We start from the raw sequence: 17,674 nt of genomic DNA on the forward strand, positions 1-17,674 counted from the left end.
CTTGAATTACTCCACTATCAAATCGATATTTTACCGAGCTTGTTTATAAATTTTATGCTTTGGTGATATTTTGTGAACGTGTTAGACAGTAACACAAAACCTAAAGATGCTAAAGTAACTTACACAAATGAATAACTTGATAGTGGTACAAGAGTAAAATTTGTTAATTTATAAAAATGTATTTACCTTTTTAATCTTCTCTACAGAGTACCAAAACTAATTCTTTGATACTCTTAGGTTGATGGAGTTTAGAAGGAAGATAGCCATAAGGGCAATAAACCCATATAGAGAGATGTTTAAAAACTTTCCATAGAAGTTAGCATTTGTTAATTTGTAAGTAATCAAGATCTTACCATCTGCCAACTCACTAACCAAGTTTCTAAATTTCAAAGTGACTTTAGTATGACCATTCTTCAAATCAAAGTAGGAACTCTCGAATGAAGTAGTTGTTTGAACAACAGGTAAAGGACTCTTTGTATCGATTACAGTGGCACCTTCTGGTAGATATACAGAGTATTCAACTTCATCATAAGCTGTGTCCTTTGGACCATTTAGTAATGGTACAGCAAGAATGAACTCCTCTGAATCCATATCACTGACTCTCAAAAAATCAGATAACTCATTAGTCCAGCCAATAGTATAGTTGTAGAACCATCCACCAAAGATAGGGAACCTGGGTTTCAAGTAGAACAAATTGTTGAGAACTTGTGAAGTGCTCACTTGCCCCACTTTGTCGACGAAATAATGTTCGGTGGCTTGTTCTGGTAGATGATTCTCAATGATTCCTCTTACTGTTGGGCTATTAGCAGCCTGTACATTCTTCATAACTTCTAATCTGGAGAAACCATTCTTTAGTTCAGCACCCTTGTTGTGATATTCATTGTATTCTACGAACTGTATGGTTGAAGCCCAATGAGATACCCAAATGTCTCTCTTTAGATAAATAACCTCATTCAATGCCAAGTTATGTAGATAACGCAGTTTAATCTTATTTTCAACGTTCAAAGCATTAATGTCTTCAAAAGGACCAAAAGTCATGACATTATCATCAAATGTGCCCTGATATTCCTCAGGGACGGATCCAATATCCAATTCAGACATATCAGTAGAACCTGTGATCTTTAGAATAGACATTTTGGTTGGATATTGTGATAGAGGCAATCTATCTGTCTCATATACCAAAAACTGATCTTCACCAAGACCAATTTTTTTTGGTTTTGGAGTTCCACAATCGTTGAACTTGTAAATCAATCTCAAATTAATAGTCTCACCAGGTTCAACAGATCTTGGCAATCCCAAGAAACCATAGCCAATGGCTGTATTGTTCAATTGCTTTAGTGTAGCTGATAGAGCTCTAAAGCTGACAAAGGAAGAATTATCAGCAGTGGCGGTGAAAACAGATAGATTATCAATAACATTGCGAGGAAGTAACATGTGATAGTCAGTAGCTGGCTTGTCGCCGACATTCTTAGCAACTATACGTATCTCCTCTGCCAAACCAGTACCACTCAAATCTAGATACCTTTGATACTCTAAGTTCTCCCATTCTGGCTTCTCCTGGGCCAGCTTTTCAGAGGCCTCACCAGAATATGGTTTTTGTTCTTGGGCTTGACCAAAGACTTGGCCTAAAAACAAGAAAAGAAACGCCCAATTGATAGCAAACGCCTTCATTCTCTTCGTTGTGATATTTCCGGTTTCCTCCTAGTTCTCAGCTAATAATCACTAGGAATTGCGTACGTCAATTGTAGATATGTAAGCTTCCCACTCTAGAATACCAACTGTATGCACTTTAATTGACTTTAAAGGACAAATAATCAGCCAAACGGCAGTATTACCAGCAAACTACTATTTGTCGATCATTTGGCTGCTCGACACCTACTCTTTGTTACTGCGAATTGCCCAACCTGTCGTCTCTTCCGTCATTTCGTGTGAAGTAATATTAAACAATCAAGTTCAATAAGAATTGACAGCTAAATTACGTGGTTTGCAGACTTATATCTTCATTACAGACAACGGGGTAAGACATATCAAAGTTATTTGTTGTATATTAACGAAGTAAATTGCCTATGTTTCTATGGCAGTGCCAGTAATATGAACAATGAAGAGGGTAGTGTATCGACGGAAGCACTGCTTAATGGTGATTTGGATGCTGCTACGGATTCCCTAATTGCAGGCAATGTCTCATCCTTGATGGACAAAGTGCATATTTCACACCCAGTTGGTGAGTCAATTAATACTATTCGTGGAGGAAATCGTTCAACAGAGTATCAAGTGGTTACAGATTCCTGGGATGTGTTAAGAGATATGCTTGATCCTTTCTTCCAGCGCATAGCCAAGTTTCTGGAGTTGAATGGTCTGTCACCCACGTTTTTGTCAGTATTTAAGATCTATTTGAGGATACTAAAGGATAACAATTTGGATCCACTTGCTGATGATTATCTTTTGTGTTTGCAGAATGAGCTTGGTAGATCACTTGTTATGAGCAGTGTGTTAGAAGAACTGCTTGTATACTTTTTAATTAGGCCTGCTAATATGTATATCTCTATGGCACTTTTTGAACACAAACAAAATAGATCAATCTCCTTTTCGTATCTTAAGCAAATGGAATCCATATATCTTCTAAAATCACAGGAGAGGAAGATGTTACTGGCAAGAGATCATGCTCTGATACTGAGAATCTTGGAACGGTGGAGAGATGAGTTAGACGTGAAAGGCAATTTGTGGTATGAAAAGGCTAATGAATTTAAAGATGTTTGCTCGAAGATTTTAGGGTATGACCTATGGATGAAAAAGGCTGAATCAAATCAAAATAAAATGAAATTGGCCGATGAATATTTCATGGATAAATCACTGAAAAGGGTTATAAAAAGTCTACAAAAACTGAAAAATGCTGAACAGTCCTTACAATTTGTTCAAGATAAGATAATGTTAAAACACTATATGCAAATATGGCAATTGTCTCATAGGTCAAAACAGTTTTCAGTCAGAAACAACAATATAATGAAGATTTCAATCAGGAAATGGCTTAATAGAATTCAATGTGCGACAAGTAAATGCAAGATTGCTTATAGATTCAGAGAAAGACATGAAATACAGATTGCATTTACCAGGTTTAAGAATGAATATGATAGAAGACAGCACTATAACGAAGGCTTAGAGGAAAGAGGTGATCAATTGATCAAGAGAAAGTCTTTTAAAATTTTTTTACATACATTTGAACTTCGAAAACTGTTGCGAAATGTACTCATTAGAAATGAATACAACTCACAGCGAAAATATATGGAAATATGGAAAAGGCGCACCAATCAAATTAAGCTAGCTGATGATATTAGACTGAGTCAGTTGGTAAGAAAATCTAACCAAATCATTTCAATGTGGCACAAGAATGTTATCCTTGAACAATTGCTAACCAAACACAATACCGATAAGTTACGGAAGCAATTCATACTTAAATGGAGATTAGCAACAAAGTACAAAGTTTTCATGAGAAATACAGACAAACTCTTGAAATTGCATAAACTAGAGATTTGGAAAAGCAACTCAAGAGACTTACAGAGGGCAAACCATTTTAGAAAAACTAAGATGCTACAAAATACATACACTAACTTAACTAAGATTTATGGAAAGATCAATAAGATGCAAAGAAATTCAGCATTACTATGCGAGTATCATTTGAAAAGGAATACATTGTTACAAATGAAGATTTTTGAAAATAAAAAAGTCGTTTTGATGGGACGGCAACAGAGGTTTGTGAAAGTAAAATATTGGAAAATCATTAAAGACATATATGATACAGATATAGCTCTTAAAAATTTGGAAGCTACATCACTATCAGCAAAGTTATCACGCTTACTACTAAAAAGATACTTCAGGATATGGATGGAAAACTATCAAGATGTAAGGGAGATAAAACTAACAGTCATCGAAAATGAAGTGACCAAGATAATGCATGATCATCTCAAGAAGCGATTTTTAAAGACCCTTTTATTCGCAGTATACGCAATTGAGGCCGATAAAACTTATGAGCGGTCATTAAAATTAAACGTATACCTGAAATGGCTAGTTAATTCAGAGTCACTTAAAGAAAATGAGAGACAGCTGACCACATTATTAGCTAAACAGAAGATTCGTCATCATTACCTTTTGTGGAAAGAACATTCTAAGAAGGTAAACCAACTAAACATCATACTGGATAATAAAAAGTCAACATTATCTTCCCATCATTTACATAAGTATTTGCAAATTTGGTCCAACAGACTGAAAAATAACTCTTCCCTTATCGAAAAAATACAACTAAGGTGGTCGAGAGCCCTTTTAAGAGGGTGCTTACAATCATGGAAAGAGAAATCTAAAAACAGAGGGTCAGCCTCCCTATCTGATGAGCTTGATACAGCTTATAAAACACCTCACAGAGAAAATGTACGTAAGTATGACGTGCTTAACTTCAGTGATGCAAAATATAGACAAGCAATGAGAACAAAGAAGATTGCGAGCCCAATTAAAGCTTCATCTGTTCTCGAATCTGTATTAAAAAGACGAGTGGATAATCCATACAAACTTACAGATGAAAATGCAACTCAAATGACAATAGAAAATGGTAAAGAACAAATGAAGAAAATAGAATCTAGCATCTCAAAGTTAGCATTCAGTGACGTTCCACAGTTGACACCAAATGATGCGCGCCTCAGAGGTTCACCCGGTAGAAGAGCGTAATTCAATATGACATCACTTCTTATAAATAAGTAATATAGAAATAAGATGTATGGTACTAATATTCTAATATATTTTAATGAACTATCTTAATAAGTTGACTTATACCCATTCTCTCATTACCAGGGTGAATCGCGAAAGTTATCGCGCAAATCGCGTCGTAATCACTTTCATAAAAGTTGTAAATAGAACAGTTTTTGCTAACATAATATAACAACATATAATAGATACTATGAATCAGAAAGTCCAATCAAAATACGTTATTTATCTGATAGGATAAACCACCAATGCTCCAAGCAATTCTCAAAGAAGTTCTTCCTCAGGATAGTTCATTTGAAATATTACACCTTCAATCACCACCATCAGAATCAGCACCTCTGGTAAACAATACAAGCAAGCAGAATAGAGCCACCACTATAAAGACTGAACATCTATTTTGCTTAGCTTACAAAGGAAGGATATTTTATGGGCTGGAGTTGTATGTGTATATAACATGCAATCACGATAATGAAGTTGAAAAAACAGAACGGTTGGTCTTTGTCTCAAAAGCGGATACCAATGGATACTGTGATATACGTGTTAACATAAAGCTGGTTACTCTACAATTGATAAGATATGTACTCTCAATTAATCCCGATTATTATTTACATCGAGTGATACCGAAAGAAAGAGACTACAAAAAGAGCGGTAGGACCAACCTGATAACTAAAGCAACTAACTCAAGAAAGGCTCTGAAGATCTTAGCAGATAGATTACAGAACCACAATCTTATAGAACCAGAAATTTTTAATGCATTCTACACAAAATTTCATAGTGGAAAGGAATTGGTAACAAAGATTGCACTATTTACAAGGCCTGCAGACCAATATCTATTCCCCAATTCATCTAAAAATCCCAATAAACACAACCTTGATGGAGATGGCTTATTGAAATGGTGGGCTTCCTTATTAGACAATTTATTAGTAAGTGATTTTAATCTAAATAAAACTAAAGCAAAAATAAGAATACCTGGAGAAGATAAATATCGTTTTAGAAGGTATACAAATGCTTTGAAATGTGGAATTTGGACACATGGTGATATTTTCAGCGATAATGATAGCGACTCAGTAATAAAATGTATTCCAATGTTCCCTGATGACCCTAAGTCAAGATTTATGAAGCAACTCTTCGAAGAAAACCGCATCCAGACCACCTCATTGGATACATTCTGGACTGAACTACAGGAAAGACAGGAGTTTAAGCTTAGTGTTGTTGTATCAGTGATGGGTATTTCTGGCATTTACGAAATTGACACCAACTATAAACCTTCTACTGATGTGTACAGATGCCGATCCAAGAGGCAATTCCATTGCATAAAGAACTACATCACTGGTGAAGAGTATGACACAGAAGAAGGGGCGCTAGAGAGTTACCAAAACGTAAACGACTACTTGTCAAGAGAAGGCACCAGCTTACTAACAGTGACAGGTAATGCAGATTACTCAAAATTTAAACAAAACCGAACAACCACTTCTACCCCAGTAGTAGTTAATACCCTCCAAGTTCGCAGAAAGAAATAGAAATTCTGAGAACTAAAGAAAAACTTCAAGTTAGGGAGTTGCATAGACTTTCATATATATTAGATATAGCACTATAATAATAGCATTCAGGCCGCATTCACATGTCCTATTTCGAGCTAGTTCAATATCGAATCATATTGCTCCATATTAACTTCATCATGTGACCGAATCAGTGGGTCTCGGGCAATGTTCGAAATCTCGGATCACACACAAAAAATATTAGCTGCGAATGCCAATTTTGTAGGGATTTAATTTCTAGAACTTTAATAATAAGTATCTTCGAGAAGTAACGAGTTATTTTCCATTAAAATTGGGATTTAATCTTAGGAAATTAAATTATATCACTGTCTGGCTTTCATATTCCTAAATCCTTAGTTTTGGACAAGTTTGCTGGTGCAGAAATTTCGGATCAAGCGAGTTGAACCAAGCTGCCAAACACATTTAACATTAGGTAGTCGCGTGTTTGAAATAGCACATTTGGTCGCTGCGAACCCAGTTATCAACGTTTGCTACATATTGTTGATATTCAGAAAAAGTTGAGAGCCCTATCTGTTGGGTTGCTGATATTTTTGATTTAGAAGTTGAATAATACTAGATTTCAAAATGGCTAGCCTTGAAGATTTAATTCCTACAGTCAATAAACTACAGGATGTCATGTATGACTCCGGTATCGATACCCTTGACTTGCCAATTTTGGCTGTAGTTGGTTCCCAATCATCAGGCAAGTCTTCAATTCTGGAGACTTTGGTTGGCAGGGACTTCTTACCAAGAGGTACAGGTATCGTGACTAGAAGACCGTTGGTTTTACAACTAAATAACATCTCAGCCTCATCACCTTTGATAAAGGAAAATCCAGATCTTATCATGTCTTTAAACAATGCCTCAAGATCACAATCATCACTAAATGGATTTCAGAACAACAACGAGTCCACAACATCCTTGAACGACAATAATGGTGCATCCTCCGCAATCGGTGGAAGTAACGCAACCGAAATACGTCGTGATGAATGGGGTGAGTTCTTGCATATTCCGGGAAGAAGGTTTTACGACTTCTCTGAAATTCGGCGGGAAATTGAAAGCGAGACCGCTAGAATTGCAGGTAAAAATAAAGGAATCAGCAAAATTCCTATCAATCTTAAGATATACTCTCCCCATGTCCTGAATTTGACTTTAGTGGATTTACCTGGTATAACCAAGGTTCCAATTGGAGAACAACCCCCAGATATTGAGAAACAAATCAAAAATTTGATATTAGATTATGTTGCTACTCCAAACTGCATCATTCTTGCTGTGTCACCAGCAAATGTTGACCTCGTTAATTCTGAATCATTGAAACTTGCTCGTGAAGTTGATCCTCATGGTATTAGAACCATTGGTGTCATCACTAAACTGGATTTGATGGACTCTGGAACTAACGCCCTTGACATCTTATCGGGAAAACTATATCCATTAAAGTTGGGTTTTGTTGGTGTAGTTAACAGATCACAACAAGATATCCAAATGAACAAAACTGTGGAGGAAGCTTTGAACAAAGAAGAAGAATATTTTAATAGACACCCCGTTTACCGCACAATGTCACACAGATGTGGTACAAGATATCTAGCAAAATTACTGAACCAAACCTTGATAAGCCATATAAAAGAGAAATTGCCAGACATTAAAACACGTTTGAATACTCTAATTAGTCAGACCGAACAAGAACTGTCTCAATATGGTGATACGGGTGATATCACAAAAGAGAACAGGGCTGGGTTGGTGCTGCAGTTGATGAACAAATTTGCGACAGCCTTCATATCATCAATCGATGGTACGTCCTCTGAAATAAGCACCAAAGAACTCAGTGGAGGGGCTCGTATTTATTACATTTATAATAACATTTTCGGTAATACACTAAAATCCATTGATCCAACAACCAACCTTACAATTCTTGACATCAGAACTGCCATTCGAAACTCTACTGGTCCAAGGCCTACACTCTTTGTACCAGAGCTAGCTTTTGATTTGTTAGTCAAGCCACAGATCAAGCTTCTTTTAGAGCCTTCCCAACAATGTGTAGAATTGGTTTACGAGGAACTTGTTAAGATATGTCACAAATGTGGAACTCCGGAATTATCAAGATACCCAAAGCTTAAAAGTAAGTTGATTGAGGTGGTTAGTGATTTGTTACGCGAAAGGTTATTCCCCACTCGTTCCTACGTGGAAAGCTTGATTGACATCCACAGAGCATATATTAACACAAACCATCCAAATTTTTTGACTGCCACTGATGCAATGTCTGATATAATCCAATCTCGGAAAAGAAATCAAGAGAATCAGAGAGCACAGAAAATGCTAGAGAAAGAAAAGCAAAATGAAATTCAGGAAAACGGTACCGCATCTCAAAATTCAAAATCTGATATTGAGCCTAGCATCGATGGTACTGAATTGGATAGCAGTAAAGACGCAACAAAATCGAAAGACACTTTCCTGAATTACTTTTTTGGGAAGGATAAGAAGTCGCAACTTTCCTTATCAAACAGAGATGGAAGGTTTAGCGAATTAAATGGATACAAAGATGATTTTAGTTCACAATTCCAACAACTAAACTTCAATAGCAATCTCAACAGTGATGATGATGCTTTTGAAAATGCAAACCATCCTAAGCTGACCGAAAGAGAAGATTTAGAATGTGAATTAATAAGAAGGTTAATTGTTTCTTACTTTGACATAGTTCGTGAGATGATTGAAGACCAGATACCTAAGGCTATTATGTGTCTTCTAGTGAATTTCTGTAAGGATAGTGTTCAAAACAGACTTGTTACTGAATTGTATCGTGAAAGCATGTTCGAGGAATTATTGGTTGAAGACCAAACACTAATGCAGGATAGAGAAAATGCGTTGAAATCATTAGAGGTTTATAAGAAGGCTTCTGCACTTATTGGTAATATTCTTTAAATATATAATATGTATATATCTGTACATCAACTTTCAATAAATTATAGGTCAACTTACGACTAGATAATAAGTGATACGTACGCTATTACTATATTCTAATTATATACGAAAATAAAACAACACAATTTCAAAAAAATTGTCAATTATGTTTTTAAAACATAATTTTCAGTTCGGAGGACAAGCACTTTCCATTATTTTGCTTTGCATTTGATAATTAATATTATAAGTATTTAAATATATTATTTATACTAAATGAAAATCAGATCACATGATTATATAAATGTTACTATGTTATCATTATAGTTATAATTGTTACACTTTTGTAGCTTCCAGTCTTTAATTAAATTACGAGATATATAGTGTTGGTACTCATTGATATATGATAAATAATTACGAGAACCTAGCATTAGCAATTGTACTGTTTGTAGAACGTTGCTGTTTAATTGGTAATCTTTGTGCATTAGCTGAGTAAGAAGCTTCGAAACTCTGTGAATTCTGGGATGCATTATTGCCAGCGTTTGTGGCTGATATTGAATTATATTGATCACCATGTGCCGCGTTTTGTTGCAAAAGGGGATTTCTTTCAGTATCATCTGGACTTGAACTTTCCGATGTTGGAGTGTTTGCCAACAGCCGGTCTGCTCTGGAGTTCATTCTCATTAAAATAATGAAACCTAACAACAGGACTACAAACAAAGAACCTAAGAGCACACCTATACCAAGAGCAACCCCAGGCAAGTCCAACCTTGTTCTCGGTATTTTTAGCCAATCTGGTGATATTGGTTTATCAATTAGGAATATACACGAATTGCTTTTTGAGGATGAACAACCCATTTTCAGAATTCTAACTTCCTTATCTTGCCCATCCATGAAACTCAAAAGCCTACTTGTTTGTGAAGCCTTACGGCAGTATATTGAATCACCACTTAGACTCTTTGATACGGAGTTACAGTCTAAAAGCGACTGGGTATAATTACCTGGAATAATATGTATCTTTAATATCTTTTCAAGGTTAGTTGTATTTACTGACAACCCATCTGATATTATGGAAGATGATGTCGGAACCAAAATAGAGTATTCGTCATCATTATTTAGAATTTCTCCAATCTGGTTGATACTTTTCAGTAGATGTTTAAATACAGAGCAATCATCTGATTTCATGAGATCATTCAGTGAAATATTAAGCGAATGTGGAAAAATAATCTGATCAATTGGATGGATGACACCTTGGTTAAAAAACACATCGTGTAAACTTTCTATTTTAAGTATACCATCCATACTATCCATTTTTACATTAATCACACCTTCTGATGTGTCTGATTTGCTGAAATCAACAGTAACCTCATCTCCAAATTTATTATGAGCAGTAAACTCAGTAGTATCATTGTTTGTGTAATGTAAACCATCTATGATCAAGTTTCTCATTAATTCATTTAGTGCTGTTTTATTACCGCTTAGGTATTCTAAATTTAATTCCATGATATCCCATGATTGGAAACATGGTAGGAAGATAGTATATCCATTGTGGTTAGCTTCCAGATCCAAAAGATTAAGTTCATTCAAAAATCTCAAAGACTTGTAGCAGTGATACAGTGGAGGTATCGCAGAAACTAAATCTCCTGGTAGCTGTAGGTTATCAGATATAGTGTATATTAATGTGTTTTTTATTACCATTGGGGCAATTGATGTAATCTTATATCTGTCATTGATAAAATAATCATCACCTTTCTTAGTTATTTTAAACTTTTGGCAATGACCTCCTAATCTCTTATTTGATGAACAAAAGGCTGAATCATATAACTTCGACGCTTGGCTTCCTTCACTAGTGATTTCCCTCTCTATCCATATCTTTTCTTCTGCAAAATGGTATAACAAGGACGGCTTAGTATATCCGGTAACGTCGTCGTTGCCATCTTCGGAAACAAATATCGTAAGATTCTCATCCGATGTTATCATATTCTGTAATTTCCGGAAATAAAGTTCCTTTACGAATTCTGATTTATTGAGTCCATGCAGATATTTCTCTGCATTAAATTCTACAGTTGAATTCAATCCACTGAAATCACGAAATATATGTGAAACACCTCTATTATACAATAAATTCCCCTTAGTTGATTCAATGGTGTCATTAATCTTTACCTGATTCCCATTACTTATAGAGTCAACCCGAATCATTTTGTTATTTAGATCAAAAGATATAGCCTCTTCTTCTAGTGAGCCCGCTACCATTTCCCTTAGAATCATTGCTTGCATAAGCCTCAAGCTATCTTCTTTCCATGTTCTTGAAATATCTTCACCTATACTATTGGTGCTATTAAAACGGTCCAGCAGATAGTTTAGCTCAATTTCATTGAATGCATCATCAAAGGCCATGTCCTCTATCATCAGTATCGTCCTATTCTGGATCATACTCTCTAATGTTGCATATAAGTTGTTTGTTAACGTCTTGAAGATACCCAGGTCCTTTCTATGCTCTCTATCAATCAATTCAGCAAATCCAGGAGGGTTATTTATCAGTGACGATATGCCTTGTACAGTAGCGTTCTGAACGTTTGGTAAAAGATCAGGCTCTATAATTTCTATGCCATTGACGTAGGCAGATTCTGGGCTCCTTCGACTCAGGAAGAAAGGGAATTTGACATTCTCTGACAAAAACTGCGTCGAGTTGCCAATATCGGAGGTTATCACCATACAATCTCGTATAATATAGTTATCGATGTCGAATGTACCCATCAGCAGCTCCTGCTCATCCTCCACAAAGGCTGAATTCACTGGTGCCCACAATGTGAAGTTATCCAGCTCATTCAAGTACGGAATATACCCGCCTTTCTGAATCAGTGTCAGGAATGTCGAGAATTCGACGTTCTGAGATAGTATATCTACTACTGTGGTGAATGGGAAGTCGTCGTGCTCGTCTTGTCCTCTCCCATTCCTACCCACTGCACACGTCCAGCCAATAAACCATATAAGCACAAAGATATTCATCAATGCTTCAAGCAGACAAATATATATATATCTTTTCGGTAGCCAATTTTGTCAAGCCAAGCCCACCAAAGTTCGTTTGTCCAAAATAACTCCAATTTACCTCACAAAAAAACCGCTATAAAACCCAGGAAAAAGCCTTGCCCACAATTTCACACACTCTAGACACAGTTAAGCCCTACCTATGCGCCAAAAACACTATAAAGTAGTCCATTTTAGCCGCCTTTTCCTCGTTGACTCACCTCTAGAAGTCCCGGGTTCAATTTAAAGGTCCAGCCCAGGCAAACCGAGAGATTTGGGGATATCCACACATGATCTTCTACGTACATCGCTATTTTTGTTTGAAAAATTCTTCGTTTTCAGAAATTTTTGAAAAATTGCGCGATGAGCTTCTGGTTTGTGTGATGCATAAAGGCCATCAGTTCGATGCTCATCGCAATTTGAGGAATGAGTATTCAGCTGTTATTGGATGGGGATTACAAATTTGTGAGCGGGCTTTACAGTGGATAGTCAATTTGTCGATTGGGCGGAGAGAAGTAGCATGTCGTTTTTAGAGAGTTTAAGTGACCCGGTGAAGGTTGTCGAGGTTTCCAGCGAGGCTCCGCTAGAGTTTGTGAAGGACCATGTGGACAATGTGATCAAGCTTTCGAAGCAGAGCGGTCTGCGCAACAAGTTTGATCTGGAGGAAGTGACCATCAGTGGTCTGGATGCCAACCAGGTGTGGTGGCAGGCCAAGATTGTGCAGGATAACATAGAAGGTGAGCTGCTGGACCGTATACAGGAGCTGCGTGAAGTGCTCGGCGCTGGAGAAGCCTCCGATGTGTCTGGCGAGGAGAGTGAAGAGCAAGTTAGTGAAGACGAAGAAGATGATGAAGACGGAAGCGAAACTGAACCACTGGAACAGGACCAAGCAGTTGAACAAGAGTTATCTGAAGAGGAAGATGTCGAGTCTGATAATGGTGAGATCGAAGGTACTGATCTGTCTGATAAAGAAGAACAAGAGGCAGAAGTGTCGGAAGGCGATGAAGTGATAGCTGAGAGTAGACATGACAAATCCGATGAGGAAGTTATCCCAGAGTCCAAGCAAACAGAGAGTGAGGTGAACGATCAGTTCTTCAATATAGATGAGTTTAACAAACAGACTGACGACTCAAAGGACCCGCTAGCTCCAAAGGTGGAAGACGATGATGAAGACGATATAGACTATTTCGGTGATATTCCTTCTGAGGATGATGAAGAGGCTATATATTATGATGATTTCTTTGACAAGCCCGATGCTAAGTCCTCTAGGAAGTTGAACAGAAATGATAAAGAAGCTGAAAACAATGAGAGTGAAGACGAATTTATGGATGAACCGGATCTTGAGGACGATGACTACTATAATGAAGCTATGGATTCAGCAAAACTTGATCTGTTTGCGGATGCCGAGGATGAATCAGAGGAAGACGGAGAAAATGATGAGGAAAAATTATCTACATTTGAGAAGAGGCAACTAGAGCTAAAGAAACAAATTGAACAACTAGAAAAGGAAGCTATTGCCGAGAAGAAATGGGCATTGAAAGGTGAAGTAAAAGCCCAGGATAGACCGGATGATACGTTGCTGACAGAGGAGCTAGAATTTGACAGAACTGCAAAACCTGTTCCAATCATTACACAGGAAGTTACAGAGTCTCTAGAAGAGATGATTAGAAGAAGGATCAAGGAATACAATTTTGATGACTTACAACGTAGAACTGTTGCCGATCTAAACCTGGGTATGCGTAGAGAGAAATTCGAGCTAAGTGATGCCAAGTCATCGAAGTCATTAGCTGAGATCTACGAGGAAGATTATAAAGGCGTTTCAGAGGAAACAGCAGCATCTGAGGAGCTACAGAAAGAGCATGACGAGATATCAGACATGCTCACGAACTTGTTTTATAAATTGGATGCTCTATCTTCTGCCCATTTCGTACCAAGGCCAGCAAAACAATCGTTGGAAGTGAAGGTGGAGAGTGCTGCTATAGCGATGGAGGATGCCCAGCCATTGACCATGACCACAGCATCCACTCTTGCACCACAGGAGGTTTACAAAGTTGGCAAAGCCGAGAAAGACACAGAAATCCGTCTCAAAGACGGTACTGTCATGTCCAAGGAAGAACTTTCCAGAGAGGACAAGACCAGACTACGCAGAGCTGCAAAGAGAAAGAGATCCAAGGCTTTGCAAAACAAATCACAACAACCACAAAAGAAAAGCAAAAAATCAGATGTTATCGACACCTTGTCCAAGGCTAAGAACGTCACTGTTATCGATAATAAGGGTCAAAAGAGTGATGTTGGTGGTAAAGCATTAAAGGATAAGAAGTCGCAGCAAGCAGACTTTATCAAACTTTAGTTAATTCCAGCATGTATTTCATAAAATCTATCGCCATCTAGTATAGTTCTAATAACAAACCTGCATCTTAATACGCATTTTGACATAGCAATCAAGTTAAATCTTAGTTTTAAATGGTGTTCCACGTTCAAACGTTTTGTTTAAGAGATAAGTAAGTATATGTTGCCAAAAATTGACTGAGATATGATTCCCAGTTTTACCTAGCTATTAGTAAACTCTATTAGTTTTTGTAACTTAGCAACCATATTGCTGCTGTTAATATAATTGCCATTATATTAGATTCGCCATATACTGTTATACGACATGTTGCATCTGACAGGTTTTAGGCAAGAAAACCTGAATTGACAGGTGCTTGACATGAAGGACTGAGGGAATTGGCAAGCAATGGTGAGTCCGCTTGGACTTACATCTGTCGAATGCTTGAGACGGAGAACTAGTTTTGGGAATTCATAAGCTTAAGGTTATTTAAATTTGAGTGAGGTGGTTCTTCATTTTCTTTTATCTTTTGAAAGTCCTCTGAAGTCCTGGCCGGCGGTTTCCTTTTGTTGTGTCATCCTAATACCCAGAAGATAATATTGTGCATATATCTTAGGATTAGTAAAAGAGACTCTTGAAGGAGAACCAAGATCTTTATTTGACCCGACTGACTTTTTATAAAGTACCAATTGGGGCTGAACAATTGAAAAAATAGTATTAGAAAAGTCAAAAAGGAAAGGAAAGAGATATGAAAGGTTCCAAGGGAAGAACTGATTTCAATCAGAGGAAGAACTTCAATGCTGTGTCTCAATCTTCTGGATCTGGTTTGTTTCACGAAACTGGTGATGTTACAAGAGGATTTAGCGATAGGCTGGATTACTTATTGGTGAATGGTATTGGTTCCAATGTGAAGGTGACTACTACGGCTGGTATCCAGTATGAAGGTGTCTTGGCAGCTGCGAATACCGAGTCCACAAATGGTATTGATGTTGTACTAAAGCATGCAAAGGTCATTGATAATGGTATGGTCAAAGATATTGATGCATTGGCTAAAAGCATTGAAGACACGCTTTTGATCCAAGGTGAAGATGTTGCAGAAGTTGACTTGAAAAGTATTGATTTTAGTCTGGATGAGAAATGGGAAGCAGCTCAGCAGCAACTCGAAGAAAAGAAGGCAGCTGCTGTTGAAGCTGAAGCCGCAAAGAAAGCTGCTAGTCCACCATCTAGATCCACTTCCAATACACCTGCTGAAGGTAAAACTGGATTTAGAACCGATGTTGACATTTCTCGCGCTAACAAGGACATTAGGGAGCGTGAATTACAGAAATGGACACCAGATACAGACTCAGCCTTCAATGTCGATACTGTTGCTTTGGAAGATAGCAATGAGAAATGGGATCAATTTGCAGTTAATGAGAAAAAGTTTGGTATCAAGTCTTCTTTCGATGAACATTTCTACACAACTAAAATAAACAAAGATGATCCAAACTATGCCGAAAGATTGAAGGAAGCGGAAAGAATAGCTAAAGAAATTGAATCTCAAGATGCTTCTGGTAATGTTCATTTAGCCGAAGACCGTGGTATTGCCATTGATGATTCAGGTATGGATGAGGAAGATTTATACTCTGGTGTCGACAGAAGAGGTGATGAGCTATTGGCATCCTTGAAATCAAATGCCAAGCCAGCAGCACCGAAGCCAAAGAAATATGTTCCTCCAACATTGAGAAACCAGCCGCACCACATGGATCCTGCTATTATTTCTTCTACTGGCACCAAGGCTGTTTCACCCGTTACCAAGCATAGCGCAGGTTTACCAAGAAAGGAACACAGACACAAGAAAGTACCAAACTCAAAAGAAGCTCAAATTGAGGAATTGAGAAAATTCTCTGAGAAGTTTAAGGTACCATATGATATGCCCAAAGATATGCCAACATCTTCAAAAAGCACCAGTTCTTCAGAAAGTGCTGCTACAGAAGCTTCGGTTGACACACCAAACACTACAACTCAATCTCAACCTCAAGCCACTGTTAACAGCGGTTCTAACCTAAAGTCTGACCCAAGTTTGCCTCCAAAGCCAGTCAACAAATCCTCCAGTACCAAGTCGTCAGTTCCTCCAACACCTTCAACTGCTAAGGGTGAGTTGAAGAAAAGTTCCTCCTCTACATCTGGTGCTTCACCATCCTCTGCAACATCACCTCAAGCCACTGCGCATGGAGTCTCGCCAGCAGGTGGAAGAGCAAGTGTGTCATCGAGAAGACGCAATGCTGGCTCGTTCTTTGGCTCCAAAAAGCTACAATCCAAAGACAATGTGAGAAAGGCATTTGCTACTAGTTTCAACATGTTCCTAAGGTCGAAGGAAGCGCATGACCAGAAGGTTGCTGAACATGCTGCTTCTTCTTCTGATGAGAAGAAGCATGAGAAGTCACCAGCTGTTACTGAGCAATTCTTTATTGAAAAGCCTTATTTCACAGCCCCAACTTGGGCAAGCACTGTTGAAAAGTCTTTCAAGGAATTTTTCCCAGACGAGAGGAAGGCACTGCAGAAGGCCCAATCAAGACTACAAAAGAGACAAATGAACGCAATGAATGCAGGCATGATGGGTTCCCATGCACCAGGAGTTATGAACCCTCATATGGGAGTTATGGGCGGCATGGGAGGTCGTGGCAACATGTCAAACTTTGCAATGGCTCCAATGTCAGGTTCAGGTGCTAACCCAGCAATGATGAACAGCTTTGGTGGTATGTACATGCCATTCCAACCTCAGCCGGTATTTTATCCGGGTATGGTTCCAATGATGGGTACCTCTACCAGTGCTAATACTGGAAGAGGCAATGCCGGAGCTCACTCTGATGAGAGTGCTGTCCCAAGTGGCAGCATGTCTCCGCAAGCGATGTCACCTCATATACCACCAGCTTATATGGCTGGTGCCCCAATGGCCTACCCAGCACCACCAGGTGCTGCTCCATTCCACGGAATGATGGGTGGTATGCCTGATAGAAGCCACGGTAACTACTATCACAATAACCACGGCCACAGAAACAACCACCATCACTACCACTCTAAGCAGTATAACTGAACAAGTATGTACAAAACAACTTTACGTATTCTAAATAGTCTTGCCTCTATATTCCACGGAGGGCAG

At 38.0% G+C, this 17,674-nt stretch overlaps 7 protein-coding genes across 7 annotated transcripts; 5 read left to right on the plus strand and 2 right to left on the minus strand.

The window, feature by feature from the left end:
• Nucleotides 1-216: 216 nt before the first annotated feature.
• On the minus strand, nt 217-1,671 carry OST1 (dolichyl-diphosphooligosaccharide--protein glycotransferase subunit OST1; the record flags this gene model as incomplete). Its single annotated transcript, XM_445659.1, has 1 exon — nt 217-1,671. The coding sequence occupies one exon, from the start codon at nt 1,669-1,671 to the stop codon at nt 217-219; it is 1,455 nt and encodes a 484-aa protein (XP_445659.1).
• Nucleotides 1,672-2,091: 420 nt separating this feature from the next.
• Nucleotides 2,092-4,713, plus strand: SFI1 (Sfi1p; the record flags this gene model as incomplete). Its single annotated transcript, XM_445660.1, has 1 exon — nt 2,092-4,713. The coding sequence occupies one exon, from the start codon at nt 2,092-2,094 to the stop codon at nt 4,711-4,713; it is 2,622 nt and encodes an 873-aa protein (XP_445660.1).
• A 284-nt stretch (nt 4,714-4,997) lies between these two features.
• On the plus strand, nt 4,998-6,269 carry RTT109 (H3 histone acetyltransferase RTT109; the record flags this gene model as incomplete). Its single annotated transcript, XM_445661.1, has 1 exon — nt 4,998-6,269. The coding sequence occupies one exon, from the start codon at nt 4,998-5,000 to the stop codon at nt 6,267-6,269; it is 1,272 nt and encodes a 423-aa protein (XP_445661.1).
• Nucleotides 6,270-6,872: 603 nt separating this feature from the next.
• On the plus strand, nt 6,873-9,203 carry DNM1 (dynamin-related GTPase DNM1; the record flags this gene model as incomplete). The annotated part of the gene is made up of 1 exon (XM_445662.1): nt 6,873-9,203. One exon carries the CDS (start codon nt 6,873-6,875, stop codon nt 9,201-9,203), a length of 2,331 nt encoding a protein of 776 aa, XP_445662.1.
• A 390-nt stretch (nt 9,204-9,593) lies between these two features.
• Nucleotides 9,594-12,188, minus strand: GVI51_D05819 (uncharacterized protein; the record flags this gene model as incomplete). The annotated part of the gene is made up of 1 exon (XM_445663.1): nt 9,594-12,188. One exon carries the CDS (start codon nt 12,186-12,188, stop codon nt 9,594-9,596), a length of 2,595 nt encoding a protein of 864 aa, XP_445663.1.
• A 538-nt stretch (nt 12,189-12,726) lies between these two features.
• Nucleotides 12,727-14,556, plus strand: MPP10 (rRNA-processing protein MPP10; the record flags this gene model as incomplete). Its single annotated transcript, XM_445664.1, has 1 exon — nt 12,727-14,556. The coding sequence occupies one exon, from the start codon at nt 12,727-12,729 to the stop codon at nt 14,554-14,556; it is 1,830 nt and encodes a 609-aa protein (XP_445664.1).
• A 724-nt stretch (nt 14,557-15,280) lies between these two features.
• On the plus strand, nt 15,281-17,608 carry PBP1 (Pbp1p; the record flags this gene model as incomplete). Its single annotated transcript, XM_445665.1, has 1 exon — nt 15,281-17,608. One exon carries the CDS (start codon nt 15,281-15,283, stop codon nt 17,606-17,608), a length of 2,328 nt encoding a protein of 775 aa, XP_445665.1.
• Nucleotides 17,609-17,674: the final 66 nt, after the last annotated feature.

Source organism: Nakaseomyces glabratus, chromosome D, assembly GCF_010111755.1.
Source record: "Nakaseomyces glabratus chromosome D, complete sequence".
Taxonomy (NCBI): Eukaryota; Fungi; Ascomycota; class Saccharomycetes; order Saccharomycetales; family Saccharomycetaceae; genus Nakaseomyces; species Nakaseomyces glabratus.